General features: G+C 36.3%; 1 protein-coding gene across 4 annotated transcripts in view; it reads right to left on the bottom strand.

The window, feature by feature from the left end:
* Nucleotides 1-22,838, bottom strand: part of DIAPH3 (diaphanous related formin 3) — a 465,949-nt gene that overhangs the window by 184,973 nt on the left and 258,138 nt on the right. For all 4 annotated transcript variants that reach the window (XM_045839232.1, XM_045839231.1, XM_045839234.1 and 1 more), the window contains one exon: nt 14,483-14,722. In XM_045839232.1, the coding sequence (XP_045695188.1) occupies nt 14,483-14,722 (240 nt within the window). The remainder of the gene's footprint in view (nt 1-14,482; nt 14,723-22,838) is intronic.

Genomic DNA, 22,838 nt, shown 5'->3' on the forward strand with positions numbered 1-22,838 from the left:
GCAAAAAAACAGAGTCAAACATGTTTTGATACCTGCCTATTAAATAATGTTACTACCGTATTTTCTATATAAGAATAAAAGAGTAAAATTAGTTAATTCTATTTTTGCAAAGCAAATATTTAAATACTTGCAGTGCTACTCTACATGTTGTTGTTTGGTCAAAGTCATTAACATTAATTGAAAAGAAAGAATAACTTTAATACAATCTGGTATGCAATATTTTATGGGGGAAATAAACATGATAAGTACCTAAGAAAACAAAAAAACCTCAAAGTTAATGCAAATGTTTAAAACACCCCCACATTTGGTCATTTTTTTCATTTAGTGCATTCGGATAGAATGTGCACTATTTACTGTGGGAGCTGTAGATACACAGATGACACAGTCATTCCTCAAGAAGCTGTTTAGTGAAACAAAGGAACAGAAAATATGTATTTACCCTGGTGTGCCAAATAGTAGAGTAAACTAATCACAAAGCACATTTAAGAGGACATGATGTCTAAATTGAACATCGGTAGAGAGGGAGTTGCATGGGGTTAGGAAGGAAAGAAAAAAATTAGAAGCTCAGTATCACAGGCAGAAAGAAGGAGCAGCCGTGGCAAACGGCCATGAATGCGGAAGAAAACGGCACAGCGGAGGGGTCTGCTGGACTCCCAAATACAAGTGTGTCGGGGAGGGCAGGGAGGCAAAAGGATACAAATTTGGAAGGACAGAAAAATAAAGAAAATTAAAAGTAGGCCATGCAATGGAAATAGGGTTTTGACCCCTAAAAACTTGAAATTTTTAAGCAGGTGACCAGATTTTAGAAAGCTCCCCATGTGGTAGTATGGATAAAAGAGTAGAGCAAGGGTAATAGCAGAGGCAGAAAGAGTAATTTAAAGAGCTGTAGCAATGATCCAGGCAGGGGAAGATGACAGCCTGAGCTGAGGTAATGCTTCGGGAATAAAGGTCACGGGGCAGAGTGGCACAGAAGCTCAGGTGGTACCATCAAGTGAGACAAGCTGGAAAGGATGAGAACAGTTTGGGTAGGGTGGGCAGCGGAAAAATCACTTCAGTTATGAACAAGGAGAGTTTGAAGTTTTTAAGTAATATCCAAGTGGGAATGTCCAAAAAAGATAGATTTATACAGGTGTACAACAGTGTTTCTCAACCATTTTCATCACTGCCAGCTAAGGGGCTTTTTAAGGAATCCCCCCCCCCACCAGTTGTTTGTACCCACGGGATTTTTAAGCCATGGGCACACTGTACATATATTTAGGTGCTGTATGTACATCTGTGCTTTACATATAACAACAGTAAGACATTTTTGCTCACCAAGAACTTTTTTATCCCCTTGAAGGTGAAAAACTGTTGAAAATTCCTCAGGTGACTGGAACTTAAAAGGAATCAACTGGTCTAAGAGCATCAGTTTGTGAGCTGTTAGCCCTAAAGCTAAAAATTTGATCAAATATGCGCCCTGGCTGGTGTAGCTCAGTGGATTGAGCGTGAGCTGCGAACCAAAGTGTCGCAGGTTCGATTCCCAGTCAGGGTTGCAGGCCATGACCCCCAGTAACTGCACACTGATTTTTCTCTCTCTCTCTCTCTTTCTCCTTCCCTTCCCTCTCTAAAAATAAATAAATTAAATCTGTAAAAAAATTTGACCAAATAAACTCTAACAGGTACACAGAATGGAAGAAAGAATAGAGGCTTGAAAATCAGAATGGACCCATCCTAAGCTGAAATGGCTGAGGAATGCAAGTGGAAAGGAGAGGTGGTGAAGCTAAAATCCAAGCAATAAAAAGAAAGTTAGCTTGTGTTTTGTGTGCTTCTTGGGGTAAGGAGTACCAAATACGAATACAGGACAAGTAGATAATCTGGTAGTGTTCCCTATAACCAAGGAATCATCCAGAGCAGATACATGTACGAGAGGGGGAAAAAAATCACTCTTTGCATACCAGGATTTAATTTAGAGCTGGAACTTCTTGGCCTACCTAACTGGGAAAGGCCATATTTTCTTGCTTCTTACCCAACGATTTCCCACTTTAAAATATGTATGTGTCAGCCCTGGCCAGGTCAGTCAGTTAGTTGTAGTGTTGCCTCATAGACAAAAAGGTTTCAGGTTTGATCCCTGGTCAGGGCACATACTTAGGTTGTGGGTTTGATCCCCAGTCCAGATGTGTCTGGGAGGCAACTGATTGATCTTTCTGTCACATCAATGTTTCTCCTCTCCCTCTCTCTCTCTCTCTCTCTCTCCACCCCCTCTCCTTCTTTCCCCCCTTCCCTCCCTCTTTCTCCCCTCCTTCTCTCTCAAGTCAATAAATATATATCCTTGGGTGAGGATTAAAAATAATGTTAAGTATGTATATAAATATACACCATATATGTAATAGTTTTGCAAATCCTACTATCACTAAATATTACTATCACCATCAGAAGAAAAGTTAGTATACAATACAAGAATGGGGGCAATTCTATGCCATCACAAATATAAACAAACACAATTTATTAATATAAAACCCAGCACATTCCTGGAACATACCACTACCTTTCTAGACAGACTGACTTTCGTATGCTTACCCATGTAATAGGGTCAAACACTACATTGACCTACTCAACATACAAACTAATATTGAATCACTATGTTGTACACTTCAAACTAATATAATATGGTATGCCAACTATACTTTAATAAAAAAATTAAAATAGCTCCTGGCATTTTAAAAATTTATATCAACATTTAATCCATTATTTAATGCCTTTTGAAAGGAACACAAATCACAAAATCTGGCTGTTTTGAAAGAGTATAGGAGGTCTGTCCAGAAAAAGTCCACCTATTGTTAATATAACAAGAATGATTTGTGCAACATTGGTGTAACCTGGCAACCAAGGAGAGTGGACTGGAACACCTATGTGTGAACAATGATGACCTTACTCTACTAGTCAGTGGAGGTGGTAGTGAGCATGCGTACTGTGTGGCCTTCACATTTGAAATGACTGAGTAGAGCAATGGATCTGCATCAAAGTTTGCTTTAAGCTTGAATAATCTTCCATGGAAACTATACTGAGATGATTCAGAAGGCTGCAGCTTTGGGCAAATGGTGATTGGGAGCTTCATCATGACAAGGAACCCACTCATGCATCACATCTCATGCAGAGTTTTTTGGTGAAATATCAAATCACCCAGGTGACTTAGCCCCCTTACAGCCCAGATTTGGCACCCTGTGACTTCTGGCTTTTCCCAAAACTAAGATCACTTTTGAAAGGGAAGAAATTTTGACCATCAATGAAATTCAAGAAAATATGACAGGGCAGATGATTGTGACTGGGAGAACCGTGTGAGGTCCCAAGGTACCTATCTGAAGGGGACTGAGGCATCATTGTCGTATGTACATTGCTTCTTGTATGTTATATCTTCTTCAGTAAATGTCTCTATTTTTCATATTACATGGGTGGATACCTTCTGGACAGACCTCATACTTTAAAAATGACCTGAATACTAGAATGGCCACTAACATGCATGGTTGATCTGGTAATGTTAAAATACATCTTGAACTAGTTACATAGCCTTGGGCAAGTTACTGGCCCTCAGTTTTCACAGAAGTAAAATAAGAATACAAACTAGACAGAGAAAGAGAATTCTTTAATTCATTTTCCGCTCTAAAAATATTAAATATGCATTCTAGTGGACTTCGTGCTGGTGGACATAGCAAAATCTAATTTGAAACAACAGTAGGATAAAAATGAAGAAACCTAGTTATAATCTCAGTTCAGAAGTTATTTTTGAATGCTTGAGCTAATTAAAATCTTTCTGAGTTTCAGTTTTTACATATGGTGAGAATGTTAATACAATTTGTAAAAGTTACCTCTCAAACATAATTGCATTCATGCTATCATCTTTAATGGATAAGGCCAGATTAAAAGTAGAAAACTTCTGCAAGTGTAGTTTTCCTTTACACAATTAACAGTTAGCAAAAAAGTTGTCTTTCTCTCTTTTTTAAATAGCATCTTAGTAATGAAGCTCTTTAGGCCTCCACCCCCATCCCCTTTACAGAAGTGTCTACCTGGGAAAGCCTGTCCCTTCTGTGAACATGCAGCTCCTGCCCGTCACCAGTTTATACCCTTCCTATCTTGCTCCTTTTGTGTGAAACTAGATACAAAGCCTGTGTAGAATGTTATGACAAGCACCACCTACCTCTCTAATTGTAAAGCCTGGAAAGGGTGTTGCAGTACTATTTGTAACATAGCTAAACAGCCATCAACTGCTCGGATTAATATACCAAGAAGCCTCTATGATCCAACAACAACCAAATGGATCAATGCAGATCTTTATTCATGAGCAGTAAGCTTCTGAATTAAAATCCTGGAAATACTATAGTTTACATAGCATCTACAAATTTAATGAAAGTTAAATCTGCAGGTGTAATACATTTAAGTATTTAGAGACAATCATGAAGCTAAACACTAATTTACAGAGGAGGGTGGTATCTTGGTTGCATATTGAAAACATCAACTAACTAGCAAGTAGCATATTGGTAACAGTTTAATATTAAAAAGTATACTGTGAATGGTAAAAGGAAGCAGAATTCTTCTATGCCTCTGAAATCTCTTTTTAACAATTGTGACAGAAAAAATGCCCCCTGCAAATTTCCAATAAATAAATCTGAAATAAAATTAAACCTAATAAGTAAGAAGTTCAAACAAGAGACACAGAGATCATTCGTTAATAATGCACAGTGTCTCATTTGAGGCGAGACCTTTTTATTCAGGTCTAACATTTTCAGAAAGAAATTGTATAATTCTGCCAAGGTATTCTTCCTGCCTCAATTACTCTATTTGCTCCCTCCTTCCCCAAATCACTTAAAAAACAAACAAACTCCTTCTAACAGCAGAAAGCACAACAAAATATATTTGTCAAAATCTTTACTTGCTATGCAATTTTTTTCGCCTTTTCGATAAACATTAACAGTAAGGAGGGCACATCCTATTTCCACCAACTTCTCGTATCAAATGTAATCAGTGACTAAGCCAGAAGAGGAGTGCTTGGGAGCTAGTGGCAATTTTGCTGAAGATGTCAACGTGAGCATGTTCCGTAATGCTAACTTTTGGAAAGAAGCGAAGCTAAAATATTTGCTTTGAAAATTCATTTAGGTTTAAAAATATGTTTTATTTAAATTTAACGGACATTGCTTGACAGAATTCCTTTTGTACTATTATCAAGAGATTTATCTTCCTGATGAATAATCATCACTATTAAATAGAATTTCTTATTTATATATTGCTTCTTTAAGATACACTTAATGTGGCATACATGTCAAATGAACAAAAAGATGGATGGACTTTCTTCAACTGCTCTATTTATTCCTGACAAAATAATGTTAAAAGCAGATACTGTAATATATCATTGCCTAGTTGTCAGTCTGGAGCAGAAGTTCTTTGTTGCTACAGTGCAAGGTTTTGGAATATTTCTAAATTATCTGGCACAAATTTTGATGGGAATGAGGTTGGGCAGGGCAGGGGAGAACAACAGGGGGAAATGGGACAACTATAATTGAACAACAATAAAATCAAATTAAAATAAAAGACTATTCCATTGTTTTAGGCACAATGAAGAAAATTCCTAAAATTTTATTTTAGGAATAAGTATCTTGGAGATTTCCTTAATTCAAAGACTGTAACCCTTTACTCTTCGATGATACAAAAACTTGTATCATATCAATATTAAATTAGTAATTCTCCTCCCATTATGTTCCTGTAATTGGAGTATATTTCCAGAAACCACTGTTTTAGATGTCATAGACATTGCTGACCGCCAGAAAAATGACAAAATTATGAGTGCCAGTAATGACCCCATGAACATTCTAGAAGACCACCACTTGTGAACAGTATTAATGCTGAGAATGACAGCAGCAGCTCTTTTTTGTGGCACTTAAGATGAAGCAGGGACAGGCCCAAAAAATATGTTTTATGCTTAAAAAACCCATCATTTCCATTATTAAGGAGGAGAAACAAAGACATTCGTGAGATCATGTACTGAGCCCCACATCACATAGCTGCTATATAGTAGAGCCAAGATTTGCACTCATGTCTGTGAATTCGAACCTCTTCACCACTACAAATACAGTTCCTTGACAGAAGTCTTTTTCTAGTGGGTTTTATTGTGCATCAAAAGAAACAAAATTCTCAAAAACACAGTGGACAAAAATAATAGTAAGACAAAAAGCATTAATGCAATTTAAAATACTGAAGCTCTGTAACCTGAAAATTCTAGCCTAGAAATCCTCTGAAAATGAACACCCTCCACCCTCATGTCATTTCTAGTTCTGGGAGCATGATCTTCTTTCTATTGTTTTATATTTTATGTTAATAAAATGCCACCTGAATACTATAACTCAAATAGCAAGCCTTTCCATATTGCTAATGTAATAGTGCTGACATAAGATATGAATACGGATGGGTGAAAACATATCTGTAAAGTCTAAACTTCAACAAATTTTAACAGGTATTCATAATATTATCTTTCCTCTCAAGTCCTTTGCAGAATAAAGTGGTTTGTATATGTATGAAATAGCATCTCTAAATATAAGTTAAAGTTATCCACACAAAATGGATGTGTAAATACAAACTTCCAACAAATATGTCACAATTACTCAGATAAAAAGTTCAAAAAATCAAGTTCACTAGAGAAACCATCCCACAATTATAGAATAGACAATATTTTCTGATATGCATAAACACATTAAAAATAATTACTCTCTGATTAGATTTTTCAAAAAGATGGTGTATCCCTCCAAAACAAACGGAATTAAAAATATTAACAGGAATAAAACAAGATGCATATCTGGTATGGCCATAACCATTTTTAGTTCATACAATAAAACTTTTATCATGATTTTTAAGATGGGTAGAAGTCAATAATACTATGTAAAATAGATAGCTGGATAAATTTATGGTATTTTTATATGAAAATTTTTATATTTTTGCTAAATTTGCATTTTAAATAAGAGGGTTAAAACATTAAATAAGCAAAAAAATCCCATGAATAATAAGGACTTCTAAAACTTAAAAACTGGTTTTACCATATACTCATGGACATATAGTTAAAAAGTTATAATATTTTGTTGATTAATTTTACACCTATGTTTATGAGAGCCATTAAGCTAAAATTTTCCCTTATTGTCATGTCTTTGTCTGGTTTTGGTATATACCTATTTCACTGCCATACCCTTCCCCTCTACCTTACAATCAATGTGCATAAACATCTTGGAAAGTACAGACAATAATGTTGCGTGTTTTGCCTCTCATCCCCCAAATCAAGAAACAATGCAGATCCTTGGTAAAGAAAAGCTAGATAACAAGCTTCCTGGAGTATCAGAAATAAAGCACCCCATTTCCCAGGGTGGCAGGTGGGTGCAACCTCTGATTTGTGGTAGCTGTTGATGAGCAAGGTGTTGGGGAGGATCCTGAGGCTGTGTGTGGGGGAAAGGGAATCTGACGGATCAGCAACATTTGTCTCAGGAGCAGTGAGACACAGCACACAAGCAGTGTATTTGCTGGTTGGGAGCATTACAGTTCTATTAAAATAATGCTTCTAATTTACAATGCTTAATTACAACTGAAAAACCAGTCAGAAGTAATATGAATAGAATTCATCAAAAACACTAGTTAGTAAAGCCAATTGTATGTTTCTTGGAAAATGCCATGCATTAAATGGTGTTAATGACTGAGTCAAAAGGGGTTAAGCATCTAAAGTTTCACGTTGCTTTGCAACTCAGTATTTTAGTGATTTAATTGGCTGGATATAAAATAAGAATGGCATTTGTTATCTGCAAGTCTTTGGCCCAAAACTGCTTTACTTTCAGTAGATGCCAAATTTACTAGTGTGATTTTGCCAATCTGATAAGAAATGAAATTTCTCTCAAGTTCTTCAAAAACACTGACTGCGGATGGAACAATGGGTTGGTTTGGTAGAGGTCTTTCTTAAAAATAATTTCATAGTGTAAAAGAAAAGGTGACCTATGAGAACCAAAAGTTAACGTGTGTGACTCTGACAGGTGGGCAAAATACAAACTGCCTGTGACGGGTAGAGGTATTTGTCTCTTGCTTTTTATAATCACTGAAACTTCACCTATGCAAGGTGGAGCCCTGTGAAATAACTCAGGATACTACCATCAACTTATTTCAGTTCCACTGTGTGCCTCACTTTTGTATTCCTTTCACTCCCCCTTTTTAAAAAAAATTTCAGAGTAGTGTTCATCTTCACAAAAAAAGAGAAGTAATGGTTTTTGGAAATTCTCTCACCACTCATCATCCTACTATGAAGACGTAAAGTTGCTTCTTTTTTGTTCTGTTTTTGCGCTGGTTGGGTTTTGCTTTTTTTGTTTGTTGGTTGGTTCCAGGCCCCCAGTCAAGGATCTTCAACTCTGGGACAAGGCAGTAGGGTAAGAGACAGCTAAAGTGATTCTCAGGTCAGCCAGTGCATTAAATCACCAGGGACATTTTTTGTAATGTCACTGATCAAAACCCACATCCATACATGCTGAGGTAATCTGATGTGGGGCTGACATATGAGTGTTGCTTACAGTTCTTGGTTGAGAATCCACCTTTGAGAATCAATGTCCTACAAAACAGGGCTGTTCACAATTTCAGGAAATCACTCAATGGAGTTGGTAGAGATATTAAAGAAAAAAATCCATTTTTTTCTAAAAAATCTTCCCCAGCACAACTTTGGTGAAGTTATTTAATTTTGTCCTGTGCTTGTAAAAGGAATATTTAGAAGATGAGATAAAACTTTCAACCACTAGAAAAGAGAACTTAGACAAAAATCAATCTTACGCCCTGGCTGGCATAGCTCAGTGGATTGAGCATGGGCTGCGAACCAAAGTGTTGCAGGTTCGATTCCCAGTCAGGGCACATGCCTGGGTTGCAGGCCACGGCCCCCAGCAACCGCACGTGGATGTTTCTCTCTCTCTCTCTTTCTCCCTCCCTTCCCTCTCTAAAAATAAATAAGTAAAATCTTTAAAAAAAATCAATCTTACATGGCAGCCCCCCACCTTTATCACCTCACTCCCTACAGCCATGCCCGATACTCATGTGAGATGAACTCACATGTTCTACTGCCACCGAGAACAGGCAGTGTGCTACAAAGCGATGCTGTGGATAAATTTATAGTAGAATCAATGGCTATTTGTTTCTGCAATTTTCCCCCAAAAGAACAGCACAAATTCTGATAAAATTAGTTATTATAGTTGGTAAAGTCTTCCAAAAATTGTATCTAGTATTCTAATACATGAAATTAGTTTAATTACCTTGACAAAGAGCTACATTTTACAGCTCCAGCATTTATTTGTATTCACTGAGATGATTTGTTATTCAGGTCATAGTGAACATTACTAGACACATGATATGGTTACTGCATATAGATTGATAACATTGATTTTATATTTACAAGGTAAAGTCATCTCATATATTTTAATATGGTGTTGAACTTTGATGGTTGGGTCAACTCATTCTGCTAGATCTCCTTGGGACCAAAAGATGTTGGCCTTACAAACAGGTTTTTTGGAGCACAAACTTCAGCATTATCCACATACAATTTCTTTCTCGGTGTAGGGTAGGTAGCTAGATATTAATAAAGGAGAAGGAAGCAAAACTGGCCAAGCTTAATTAGGCAGGGAGCTACAGCTTCACACACCCCACGGGACTGCTGCGTCCTCTACATTCTGGACCTAATCCCGGAAGTGGGCAGGAAGAATTGGTTATTGGTTGTCAGCCTGGATTACCCAGGAAAAGAAAACAGCAGATAAAACTCATCTGCTGGCCCCACATGCAGTAGGAGCCATGATGGCGATCATGAAAGGGAGGTGTTTAATTTGGGAAAAAGAACAGAGAGGTCAGGGAAAGACCCAGTACAAGCCCACAAAGATCTAAGAAATGGATTGGTAGAGTGAGGGTCCAGCACAAGCAGACAAAGAACTGGGAGACTGCTGCATTGGAAAGCCCAAGATAATAAACTATAAACTTGACAAAGGTCTCTTGCACAGTAACACATTCATTTGCCGGTTCCTTCCTTCCTTCGTTCTCTGTTCCCTCCCCACAGCTGCCATGCCAGCCTAGCAGCCATAGGAGCCCAACAGGGACTCTAAGTGCAAGCTGTGAGGTGTCTGGCCCCAGCAGCCCAAACATAGGCCTGGGCACAGCAGCACATCCGCAGCCAGAGCACAGCCAGAAACAGAGGGTAAGCTATCCAGATGGGGACAGACACTGAACTGGACTCAGCTCTGGCACGGATTGAATCAACAGCACAGAATTTCTGGATCCTAGCCCTTTTTTTTTTTGCTCGGTGAAGGCAAGGCTGGACTTCTTCCACTGTGGGATAGATGGAGATGACACAGGGAACCTGGGAGCAGCCTTTTATTTCTACTCCAGTAAATCTTACCACCGTACCTCATCCTCCCATTGGTAGGTCATTGAAATGCTTTTCTTTTGACTCCGTGGAAGGACCCCATTTCCACTGGCAACATCGGTAGGCATTTTTGTTAGACAAGAACCTACCATTTGCTGATTAAATTTCTAAAGATATATATTTTCATTTAATCAGTAAAACTCCTAAAAAATAGAATATGATCTCAAACTACCTATTATCATGCTTTTATCTAAAGTCTAGTCATATCTTTGGAGGACTTTTATGAATGAAGTCATCCATCCATTGTCCTAAATTACAGGTCTCAGGAAGGATAAACCATTTGAAAAGCCATGCTATCAGAAAGCAAATTACTAATTCCATTTTACTTAAACTAGAAGTAGCATTACTGTAACTAAAGACCATACTTATATCTTACCATGAGGGTTCTTTTGGAGTGCCAAGCCCTATCAGGCCCTGAGTACATACTTGTAGGAGAGGAGAAAGAGGAAAAGATGGTAAGAGGACGGATGTAATGGATTTTTTCCATTTATTATTTGTAAGAATATAGCTCTGTACCACATTTTTCCTTTATGACACTACACATGCAAAATTTCTTATGAAGGTCAGCTCTGGCTAATCAGAGAAAACACTATTTTTAGGTCATGAAAATTTTCATAACCATGTTTGCACTTCATTTTTACCACCAGAAAGGCTCAAACTTATGCATCTACTATAATTTTTATTTAAATCTTAATAATAGATTCTATTTTATGTTTACCTGATATGTCATATTTTACTTTTATATTTACTTATGGTAAGCTATATTAAATCTTCGGGACAGAAGAAATTAGATGAACCCTTTTCTCTCTCTGAACTCAGTTATTTTAGTTAGCCATCTCAATGACAAATAGATACAAGAATATAATACAGCTCCTAAAATATAATGTATATGGAATTCAAAATTCATGTAATTATTCTAAACTGTGCAATGTTAATAAATTTAATATGAATCTTCATGCATGGTTCATACTTGAGATAAATGTACAAAGGATATTTACAAGTAAAAAATTGGGATATAGAATATTAGATGTCACGGGATTACCTAGAATGTTTTAACAGGTTAAAATATAACTGTCTTTCTACTTTAAAGTAAATTTGAAATTCTTTGTGTGGAGACTTATGATCAAACCAATGCTTTATACTCAGTGTGAATATTCAATCACAATTGTGAAAGATCAAACCGCTACTTACAATAAAAAAGAGAAAACATGATAAGATATCATCTTGTTCAATATGTGCTTTCAACTTGATGTGTAGGCTAATAAAAAAATATAAAGTTCTACTATTTATTTTGTTTTTTACACAACAGAAATCTCCTAAGAAGGATGATTAAAATACCAGTCTCGCTGGCTGAAAATACAGTCAACTTTATTATCTGGAGACAGATTAGCCAGTTTGCAGATTGACTATACTAAATAATAATAGCATGCACTGTATTTGTAAAAGATTTTAAAATTACTATGCATCAATGACTGTATCTCAATACAAGAAGATTTCTATTTTCAACTACATGATAACCAAGAGATACAGCATTGTTTCTACTGCACTGTCGTTCAAGAGCTATTTATTGATTACTTACTATATACCAAGCACTGTCAGGCTATTTCACCTCATTAATCTGACCTAATCTCTCCTCAACAGTGCTCTTTTGAAGGAGGACATGTGGTCAACACTTTGTGAGTTGGCCATAGTTCTGAGGTGCAATATCTAAAGAGGAACAGACACCTAACACCAGGAAACAAACACCAGGACATTTCTAGGTGTGAACTTAACTTCTCCACCACTTGTTCTGCATTCTGCTTTTCTTCCTTTGCTTCTCTTCTCAGGGAAAGCCTGACCCTGGCAGCCTAACTTCCCTCTTTGTCCTTCAGCTTCCAAGTTCATAATCACCACCCTCTGACAGTTCCCCACATGTTTCTTAAATGTGCACTTCCCTCCATCCCCTGCCCCATTCTACCTAGAACCTCTCTATTACTCACCTTAGCTCAGACCACCATCATCCCAAAGCACAATGACTATTATCTAATGGACCCTCAAATATTTGCTATGTAATTAAATAAGGGACATCAATCAGATGCTCTGATTCAAGATACTGAGGTAAACAGGGGGAAGAAAACTCCACAAACCACCTGAACTTCATTTTCGAGCGACCACGTCAAACATGTTAGTAGCACGGAATTATCTTTTACCCTTCCCCCTTTTCCTTCACCTTCCATTGTCTTCCCTATCTATCTTCTCAGCTACATTTCCTCTGTCACTCTCCTAGGTCATGTGCTACTGTCAGCCAATGACAGAAACGGGTTATATTTGTGTTGCCAGTATGTATGGACACTGATTCACTTGAAACATGGCAAGTATGCCTGAGGAACTAAATTTTTAATTGTTTAAATTTTGATTAAATTTAAATAAAAACATTTGGCTAATGGTGACAATGTAGCTTACTTTTTTCCATACTGCTATTAGAATTATCTTCCTATAAGATATCTGAAAACATCACTTGACTTATACAGATAACATGTCTCCATAAAACCTTGGCCATGAGGAATGACACTTGAGGCTTTTTGCAGTCTAGGCCCATTTACTATTTCATTTCCATTTTCTCTGCTCCTCTTCTCTCTAGGCTCCAACTGTATTGGATCACTCAGTGTACTCACACACACCACGATATGCCTTTCATACAAATTGTTGATTCTTGCTTAGAATGCCTTTTCCTCTCAGGGAACACCCACTCACTCTTCCATATCCAGTGCAAAGTTCTGTTCCTCTCTGAATACTTTACTGCCCTCCCTTAGCAGAGCTAAGCTCTCTTAATTCTGCTGCTGCAACTTTTTGTATATAAGTTCCCTTAAAACATTTAATCACAATTAATGGTTTTAAATGTGAAAAATGTACATTTCACACATGCTAGGTAAATATTAATCATATTAAATGAGACGATCAGGTCAAGCATTAGGTGCAATAGTAATGAGTAAGCACTCTATAAATGCGCAAACTCTTCAATACATGTGTTATGAATTACATCACCCATGCTAGAGACCTTAACAGAATACAGACAGCCAAGAAAAAAAAAAAAAAAGAGGAAAATGAAAAGATGAAGATGGAAGAGGGGAAAAGCTCGCAAAGCTTTGATATCAATGGGAGGCTTAGGTTGGGGAACTAATGTAAGAAAAGTCATGAAAATACCAAGAAGATTAACTATTCAGCAAACCCATAGCTAAAGCTGAACTTGTTTCTCACCTTCCCTTCCTAACTGGCAATAGCAATAATCAAATTCCTTAGTCAGGGAGAGTACATGTTACCAGGTCAAGAATAAGAGAAAGCTTTCCTTGAGATGTGTAACTGAGGAGAATTTGTTATAAGGAAATCAATAAAGTACTATTACTCTGACCCATTATTTAGAAAAGAGCTCTCCTACATAAAACATTGAATATGTTTGCTGTAGAAAATGTTAACCTATAGAAGAATCAGGCAGAAACAAAAATCTGTAAACTTACATGATTTTCATACCCTCTAAAATTATATTTAAATAAAAACATTTCAAAATGTTATTTCTTTATATAATCATAACTTCTCCTGTATATAAAGCAATCTCACTTTTCCCTCCCTTTAGTCTGCTTGCAAAAATTAAATACAAAGAAATATTTAAATAGTTAAAGGTAAACATTTTAGTGGCAATCCTAAGCAATTGCTAATATATATATCATCATAGATGCAGGTACCAAAATTGAACGATAATATTTTGATGTCCTATTTCATCAGTTTGAGGAAGCATAGGTTTATGACATGATTTTGTTATTAAGCAAATACCTTCCTTCAGGTGGATTTGCAGATCAGAGAGAATTAATGTGTGGATTTAGGTCGGAGGTTAAGAAAATTAGCTCAGTTCACTCTGGGTTTTGGTTCATGGTTCAGTTCAGGTTCTTGATAATGAACATATCAAAATTTAAAAAATAATTAAATAATGTAATCAGGGCTGGCATTCTACAAGTAAGTGTGCAGGCAAATATGTATTTCAAAAAAGACGAAAACAAATAAACTCACTTTACAGAGGGAGCTAAGGTGAAATCCGAAGGTTTGAGCATTCCGGGAGCCGGCATTCATGTAGTTTCCCATTAGCAATACAAGTTCCAGCAACTTGCTAAAGCTTTTGCTCTTCTTTATCTCTTCGCAGGCGGTACTGACAGCCATGATGTCAGGTTTGATGTTATTCACCTGCTCTTCAAACTGAAGCTTAAAGAGAATAGCACTGAGCCGTGGCCGCAGTCTCTTCACATTGCTCATCTGATTGAAAAGAAAATAGCAGATTTCCTTTAAAATGCATGGTATACTTCAGCACTGTAAGCCTGCAAGTAATCTGGGATGATTTATTGGTATGACAGTACCGAAGAAGCAATATGTCCCCTAAAACTGATAGCAGGAAGAAAGAAAAACCCTGGCTGTTTTTCTGAGGAATCCAGAGCCATCCCTCAAAAAAACAACTAAAAGCAAACAAAAACAATTTAGATGCTTAATGAAATGAAAGCTTTAATTACATGATAAAGTTTAATTAAGCAATAAGGTACTGTACATATTTTTACAACTAAATTTTAAAAAGAGGATACAGAGGCAACAAATTACAAAGCATTCATATCATTAGTTTTGTTCAAAACTGAAACATGCTGGGTCACGTTTAAGACATATTCAGAAAGGTGTACAGGAGGGTTTGTTTTCTTCAAGTGGCTATTGCTGTCCTCAGAAGCACTGCTGACTAACAATACATGTTAGATAGGAGAGCAAATAAGTCCCAATTTGTACCAAAGTGACTTTCTTCAGCAACACAGGAAAGCAGAATGACTCCTGACACATACTAAATTAGCAGAGTTAGACTTAGGAAGCATGGGAGTAACAGGAGACAGAAGCAGTGCAAAGCCATGGGTCTGTTTGGGGCTTGGGGTTTCCCTGTTGGGAAGGCAGGGGGTTGAAAGTGTCAAAAATATACACAAAGGGCTAGAGGGTTAGCAAGTCCTTCCCTTAAACTTACTCTCCATGTTCTAACAACACATGTAAAGGAAGATCCACTTACCTGAAGGCTGGAGACCTAGGGCATTTAAGCTACATAAGAATTCCTTGACCAAATGCATTAGGAATTTCAGACTTAAAACAGATTGATGGGACAGTAATAGTATAACTCTTGAACTTCAACATCTATTATACACATCAAAAGCATTTTCAGGCAAGGCCAGGAAAAAAAAAGACAGAACATGACAGAGTTAAAATAGGAACCACTTCTGTCAGTCACAGACCCAAAAGGAAAGGCTAAACAGCGACGGCTCCTGAGGTGCACAGGATGTCTGTCAAGGGCATAGAAAGCTAGCTGATAATAACAGGTGATTGTTATTTAGAACAAAATATGCCATACACAAGCCTAAACTTATTAGATACAATAGGATAATACAGACATTATTTTAACAATGCAACAATATAACCCAGCACACTCATGTAAGAAGAATTGAGCAATAAAGAGTTAATCTCAGTAGATACCTCTAAGAATATATCTTCAGATGGACCAAAATCTTATAATGACTTGACTGAAAAGTTTCTTAGCACATAATATAAATGTCCAACTTACATCAGTACTCTCCCCAGCCACTTGACATGTGAAATGTTTGTTTATGCGTACCTAGAAAAGATTCTAAGAGCTCAACAAATACAGTTACTAAGAAGTCCCTTCTACAAAGTACTTTAAGGTATGTCTTAAAATTCCTTGACTTCAAGGAATGTCTTCAAATTCCCGTCTAGAGAAAATGTTTTTCCTAGGAGAGAGTAAAAAACTATAAGCTCAAAAAAGACATTTCTTAAAGGAAAAAAAAATGAACTAATAATGATTTTATAGAATAAATTTCAGTAATACAAAATTAGAAATAAAAAGTGAGGTCCTATTAGAATGATGTTTGGCTACTGAATGTCTAGTACATAAAGTATACTTAAGAGGTAATTACTTCTATAAAGTCGTTTCATGTGTCTTAAAATGCTCCCAATGAACTCACTTTCTTAAACTTTTTATACTTACTTAAACATTGCAAATGGTATACAAGGTCTGACCAGAAAAGTATCCTCCAGTCAGGTGATAGGAAAAAGAGGCATTTATTAAGGAAGATACAAGATAAAAAAACATTGTACATAAGACAATGACGCTTCAGTCCCCTTCAAAGTAGGCAGCCTTGATTCATCTCTGGCTCTGACCTCCTTGAGAAAATCTGGTTCATTGGCAACTGCAGCACAATGTTATTTCTGCTCTGGTAGCAGAAATTACAGAACAAATTTTACCATGACATGAATTTTGCCACAACATGTTTCATGCCAAGATTCTTCATCAAAATTTCAGTCACAGTAGATTTCAGAGTCCCAAGATCAGCTTCTAGTTCTCACACTGTCAATCACCCATCTTTGTGATTGCAGCCTGTACACACTCAACATTCTCAGGTGTTCTGCTTGTTGCAGGCCTTCCAGAATGTGGGTCACTTTCAACAGATTCTGGACCATCTTTGCCACACTTTTATTTGCACTACATTGATTGTATCATCCTCCAAAGCCTTCTGAATCATCTGAAGTTTCCATGAAGGAATGCTCAAGCTTAATGCAAAATTTGATACAGATTCGTTGCTCTACTCACTCATTTTCTGTGTGACGGCCACACAGTACACATGCTCACTCAATGGCATCTACCCCCCACTGACTAGTACAATGAAGTTGTCATTGTTCACACATGTGCATTTCAGTCCATTCTCCTTGGCTGCCAAGTTACATTGATGCCATGCAAACCTTTTTTGTTATATTAACAATGGCTGGACTTTTCCCAGAGAAGCCTTGTATATTCATATTATATCGGAGCGATTCTACATAACACTCTATTACATTTAATGTATCCTTTAGAATAATAAGATGTATAAAAGAACACTCACTTGAATACATATATTATGGCCTCCCAGAGGTTTGTAATGAGCCCCTAGAATCTGTTTTCAGTCTGTGCCCTTATTCATGATCATGAAGGTATTTAGCACTTTGCAATAAACATGAGAAGGAATTCTCCAGTATTCCATGAAAACCATTAGTATTACAAAATATATTAATTTTAACATATTGTATATTAGTAAACTGCTTTGTGCAAAAAGAGAAAAAAAAGACTGCTTAAATGGCTATACGATACCGCCCCAAAATATGTTAAAGGTTTCCTGCTGACAAGCTAGCCATATGCAGCCAGTATAAAGTAATTAATTTTCCTAGGAAAAAATATAACCTAGATTTGTATGAGTAATGAGTCTACCTGGCACTAGGGACAGGTAGCTTGAAAAGATAGAGTAAGTCTATGATGCAATGCAGAACGAAGTGTTCTGTGTTCATGAAAAACCCTGATAAAGCAAAGTCAGGAAAGCCAACCAACAGGTCTTTGACGGCAGTTTTGTAAATTAGATGCCCTTTTCACATTGCTCTTTCTTCCAGATTTAGAAGAGTTAGTATTTTGACTGATCTGAGATAAATGTATTTTAGTGAATGAAATTACGGAGCTGAAAAGGGACGTGAGAGGTCAGCTAGATGTAGTCACTGTCTTTAGTCCACCATTTAGCCCACTCTGGCCACTTAGGCCAAATGGTTTCCCCTTAAATTTAGCGCGCGCGCACGCACACACACACACACACACACACACACAAAACCCCTCAATAAAAGCTAATGTTCTAAGATCTAAATCTTGAGACCTATGATAATAACAGCACAGCTCTTTTTCTTATTAATCAAATCAGTTTGTTTGTTCAGGTGGAATCAAAGAAAATAGGTTTAAAACAATGGGGAAATATTTTATTTTAAACCCCGAAGAATGTTTCCTTAATACTTCACATAGTCTATCAACACTGGGGATTCGCATTTTGTTTGCTTGCTAAGAAACCTAGAACTCTGGCTTGGCTGTTAACAGCCAAGGTGAATGCAAAAATAAAGCTACAGTACACAAATAATACTCTCAATGGTAATACAAAGTCACCAAAAAAAGAGGAAGGGCTATCATAAAAGTAACTTTGAGGTAGTTAATAATTAGAATGTTAGAGAAAATTATAATTTCATTTTTACAGAGGTATCCTTTACATTTGTTAAATGATCTTAGCAATGTAAACCCAAAGCACCAAAATATGACATCTAAAGGTATAAAAATGAGTTATAATCTGAAATCTAAAGGCTTAAAAAAGTACAGAGTATTTGATTTCACTACTATCTCTTGAAGGCAGGGAGGAGTACTCCTGCAATCTCCTACTTCCACCATAGATGACTCATGCCGGGGTGAAATAACCTTAAAGGCAGTGACTAGTGAAAATTAAGCCAGCAGATTCAGGACCCTAAGGGTAATTTTTACTCTAAAATATTGCTTGTTGGCAACATGTGTAGTTGGAACAGGGGCAACATAAGATGAAAAGACCTTTAGCGAATCAATGAAGCAACAAGTCCTGACTGGGAGCCCACCAGGAGCCACAAGAGGCACAGATGTAGTGGTTACTGCCCTCAGAGCACATTCCCTCCAGCTTCCTCCTTCTGTCTGAGCAGGTAAAAACTACAAAAAAGTCCCCAAGGAGATGTGATCTCTCAAGATCTAATTTTAATTTTATCCATTATTCTATGAAGAAAAAAAAGGAACCAGTTTGGTATTTTTATACCAATTATTTTCAATGCTATATAATATGTTCACTTTATGCAGTTTCTTTTATAAGGAAGAAATTTTCAGGAGTCAACTTATTCAAAACTTGTTGGGTTTTTGCCCCTTCCTGTCTGCAGACTTACTTAGGCTCACCTCAAAAGAAAGTTTAGTACATGCTCCATCTCTTCATTACTTTTCCCTAAAGCCAACATAAAGTCATAGATACTTAACTGTTCACTTAACTTCCAGCCACTACAAGCAACCAACTGATTAAAAAGCTACTCGCCTCAGTCTTAATTAACTGACTAAACCTTTACTTTACACACTTTTAAATACATAATTATAAGGAATAATGAAATAGTGTTTCAGGAAGGTCAAATGACTGCTTCAAGGTCACATACTGCCAATCAAACGTACAGTTCCACTAGGAGCATCACAATGTAAAAATTAACAACCACAGCTTAAAAGCCATCTGATACTCAAACTACTTCTGCTATATCTTCTGATAAAAATGGACTTTAATTTCCCCACAGCACTTACTAGATAAAACACTATGGAGAGGACCCTGCTGTGTGCTCTGCCTACTACTATTTCATATTCCTTTCCTTTCTCTTCGGTATATCCATTTACCTCCTGCTCTGCTGAATTTTTAATATTTTTTCCAGATTTGCACTGTACTCTCCACTCATATTTCCATATTAGCCAATTATTCTGCTCTTGTGGGAGAGGTGTGATAAGCAGGGAGAGAGTGAAAAAACAAATACATCTTTGTGAAAGACAGGACTGAAGAAAATGACAAAGGGTTGAGGGAGGAAAGTGACACCTGAAAAACAGGATCTAATAATAGAATTAAGACACTTACGAAAAAGTTTTGAACTTCACTTTTCTAATTAAACTAGGTGAGAAATATCTAACCAGTATCATTAGCTGGCCGATATTTTCATGATTTCCAGAATTCTCAGAAAAAAAGCAATGTTCATTTTACTCCAAGAGAGGCATCACAAACATAGCTATTCAAGTGCCTTATGTTTGGGTAGTGCTCAGAATATCATAAAATGTTTTTTTAAAGAAATGTGGCCTTATGCTATTAAAACTCAAAAGCTAAAATTATTTTTAAAAACTACACAACAGCAAAGTACATATGGTATTTTTACAAGTTTTCATAGGAGCAAGGTAAAGCCAAGAATAATACAAAAAAAAAATTAACAGGATAAAAATGTATATTCCTCTAGCCAACCAAGAAATGGACAATCAGCTATATACGTCATAAATAGGTTTGTCATTGTTTACAAATGCTTATCAATTCTGGACCACCAAGGATTTCACAGGAGGTTCAGATGAATTCTATAGATACTCAGGTGGTAAAGCTAGAGAGCAAGAGACTTATTTAGCTTGGTAATCTTAGCAAGCACTCTGAACACATAAATTTCATATTTGATGAATTAAAAAGCTGGCATAAAACTCTGAACTATTCTGGTGTTTTAAATTCATTCATGTCTGCTTCCAGATAGTCCCTGCCCTCCCGGAGAAAACCAATGTTTTTACTTTTATCATTATAACTCAGTTTTGCCTGTTCTTAAAAATTTGTATTAATGAAACCTACAGGAAACACTGTTTGAGTCTGGCTTCTTTCAAACAACAAAATTACTTTGAGATTCATACACACCTGGTGTAATTGAGTACTTTGTTCCTTTTTATTAGTGAGCAATAATATTTCATTGCAAGAACACATCAAAATTTGTTTATCCATTTTCCTGTTAATGGTTTTTTGGGATGTTTTCTTTTTCAATTTGAGACTATGTAGAGGATTGGGTTGAACAGGGACTCAAAAAAATGGTATTTTAAGTCCTAACCCCAGGTATCTGTTAATGTGAACTTAATTGAAAAAAGGGTCTTGCAGATGCTGTGAAGTTATGGATTTTCACATGAGAGCATGCTAGATTTAGGGTGTGCCCTGAGTCCAATGGCTGATGTCACTTAATAGAAATAGTAGAAAGAGAAACAAACAGAAGGCAGCAATGTGAAGGAGGAGGTAGACTGAAGTAATGTTACAAGCCAAGAAACACCAAGAACTGAAAGCAGCTACCAGGAACTAGGCGAGGCAAGGAACAGATTCTTCCTCAGGAGCCTCCAGAAGGAATCAACCCTGCCAAAACTCTGATTTAGAGCTTTTGGCCTCCAGAAATGTAAGAGAATAAATTTCGGTTGTTTTAGGCCATCAGGTCTGTAGATGTTGGTTACAGCCACGTGTGAAAACCAATACAAGATATTATAAATAGTCTTATATGAGTCTTTTCATTTTGATGGAATATCTAAAAAAATTATAGTGGAAATGTATACATAACTTTATACAAAATAGAAGTTTATACCATTTTATACCCCCTTTACTGTTATGCTTTATTCCGGAAACTTTATATTTTATCTTTGCATGTTTAGGTCTATATTCCATCCCTTATTAATTATTCTGTGTGATGCAAAAGTTGAGATTCATTTTAGTCCGTAGGATATCCAAGTTTTGCAACACCATTTGATACAAGGAAGTTCCTTTTCCCATTCACTAGCCTTGAAGTCTTTATTGCAAATCATTTGCTGGTATCTTTGTGGGTCTATTTCTAAACTTTTCAGGAAAAGTTTATTTGCATGTGTATCTTTAAGCCAAACCTTACTGCCTGGATATCAAATCAATAGTCTAAATCCTCCAAGTCTGTTCTTTTCCAAATTGATTTTGTCTATTCTAGGTTCTCTGTATGACATATGAATTTTTGCAACTTTTGTCAACTGATGTAATAAAAACCAATGGCATTTTGATTGGGAATGTGTATCATATGTCTATTAGTAACCTATATATCATTTGAGGGAAAAATAAAATCTTGGGAATATTGAGTCTTCCAGTCCATGAATGTGGTAAATACCTCATTTACAACTTTAATTTCTCTCAGCAATATCTTGTAGTTTTCAGTGTAGAAAACAGCATGTTTAGTGAAATGTATCCCTAAGTATTTTAATCTTTTTGATGCTATTATAAATAGCTCTATTTTTTATTTTGTTTTCCAATATATATCATTGCTACAGAGAAAATAGAACTCATTTTGGTATACTGACTATCCTGTGACCTTGTTAAATACACTGGTTACTTCAAAAAAGTTTATAGCAAATTCCTTATGCACTCACATAAATAACTGGGCCATTAAAAAGTGGTTTACTTTTTCTTTTTGCATCACACAGGTTAGGACGTTCATTATAATGCCAAAGAAGTAGAAATAGATCATCCTTGACTGGTTTCCAATCATAAATAACAGAGCATTCAATATTTTACCATTAACCATGAGGGTAGCTCTGGATTTTCATAGATGTCTTTTATTAAGTTGAAGAAGTTAGACAATTTCTAGTTGCTAAGAGCTTTTATTTTATTTCTCATAAAGCAAAATTCTATCAAATGCTTTTTATTTTACATCTGTTTAGACATGATTTGTCTCCCTTTTCTTCTGGTAATAGGTTAACTATATTTTTTAAGGTGAACCAAGCTTGCACTACTTGGTCATAATAAACTCTCCTTTTAATGAGTTACAACATTTGATATACAAATATTTTGACAATTTTTACACACATGATTACGTAGAAAATGAGTCAATTTCTGTAGTGAATTTCCTTCTTTGATTTCTGATATTGGTAGTTTAAGCATTAGTTTTCTCAGTATTAAAATAAAAGAGAACCAACTGTATGGGAAAACTTATTTGT

The sequence above is a fragment of the Phyllostomus hastatus genome, unplaced genomic scaffold, assembly GCF_019186645.2.
Source record: "Phyllostomus hastatus isolate PE091 unplaced genomic scaffold, TTU_PhHast_1.1 phas_contig_29, whole genome shotgun sequence".
Lineage (NCBI taxonomy): Eukaryota > Metazoa > Chordata > Mammalia > Chiroptera > Phyllostomidae > Phyllostomus > Phyllostomus hastatus.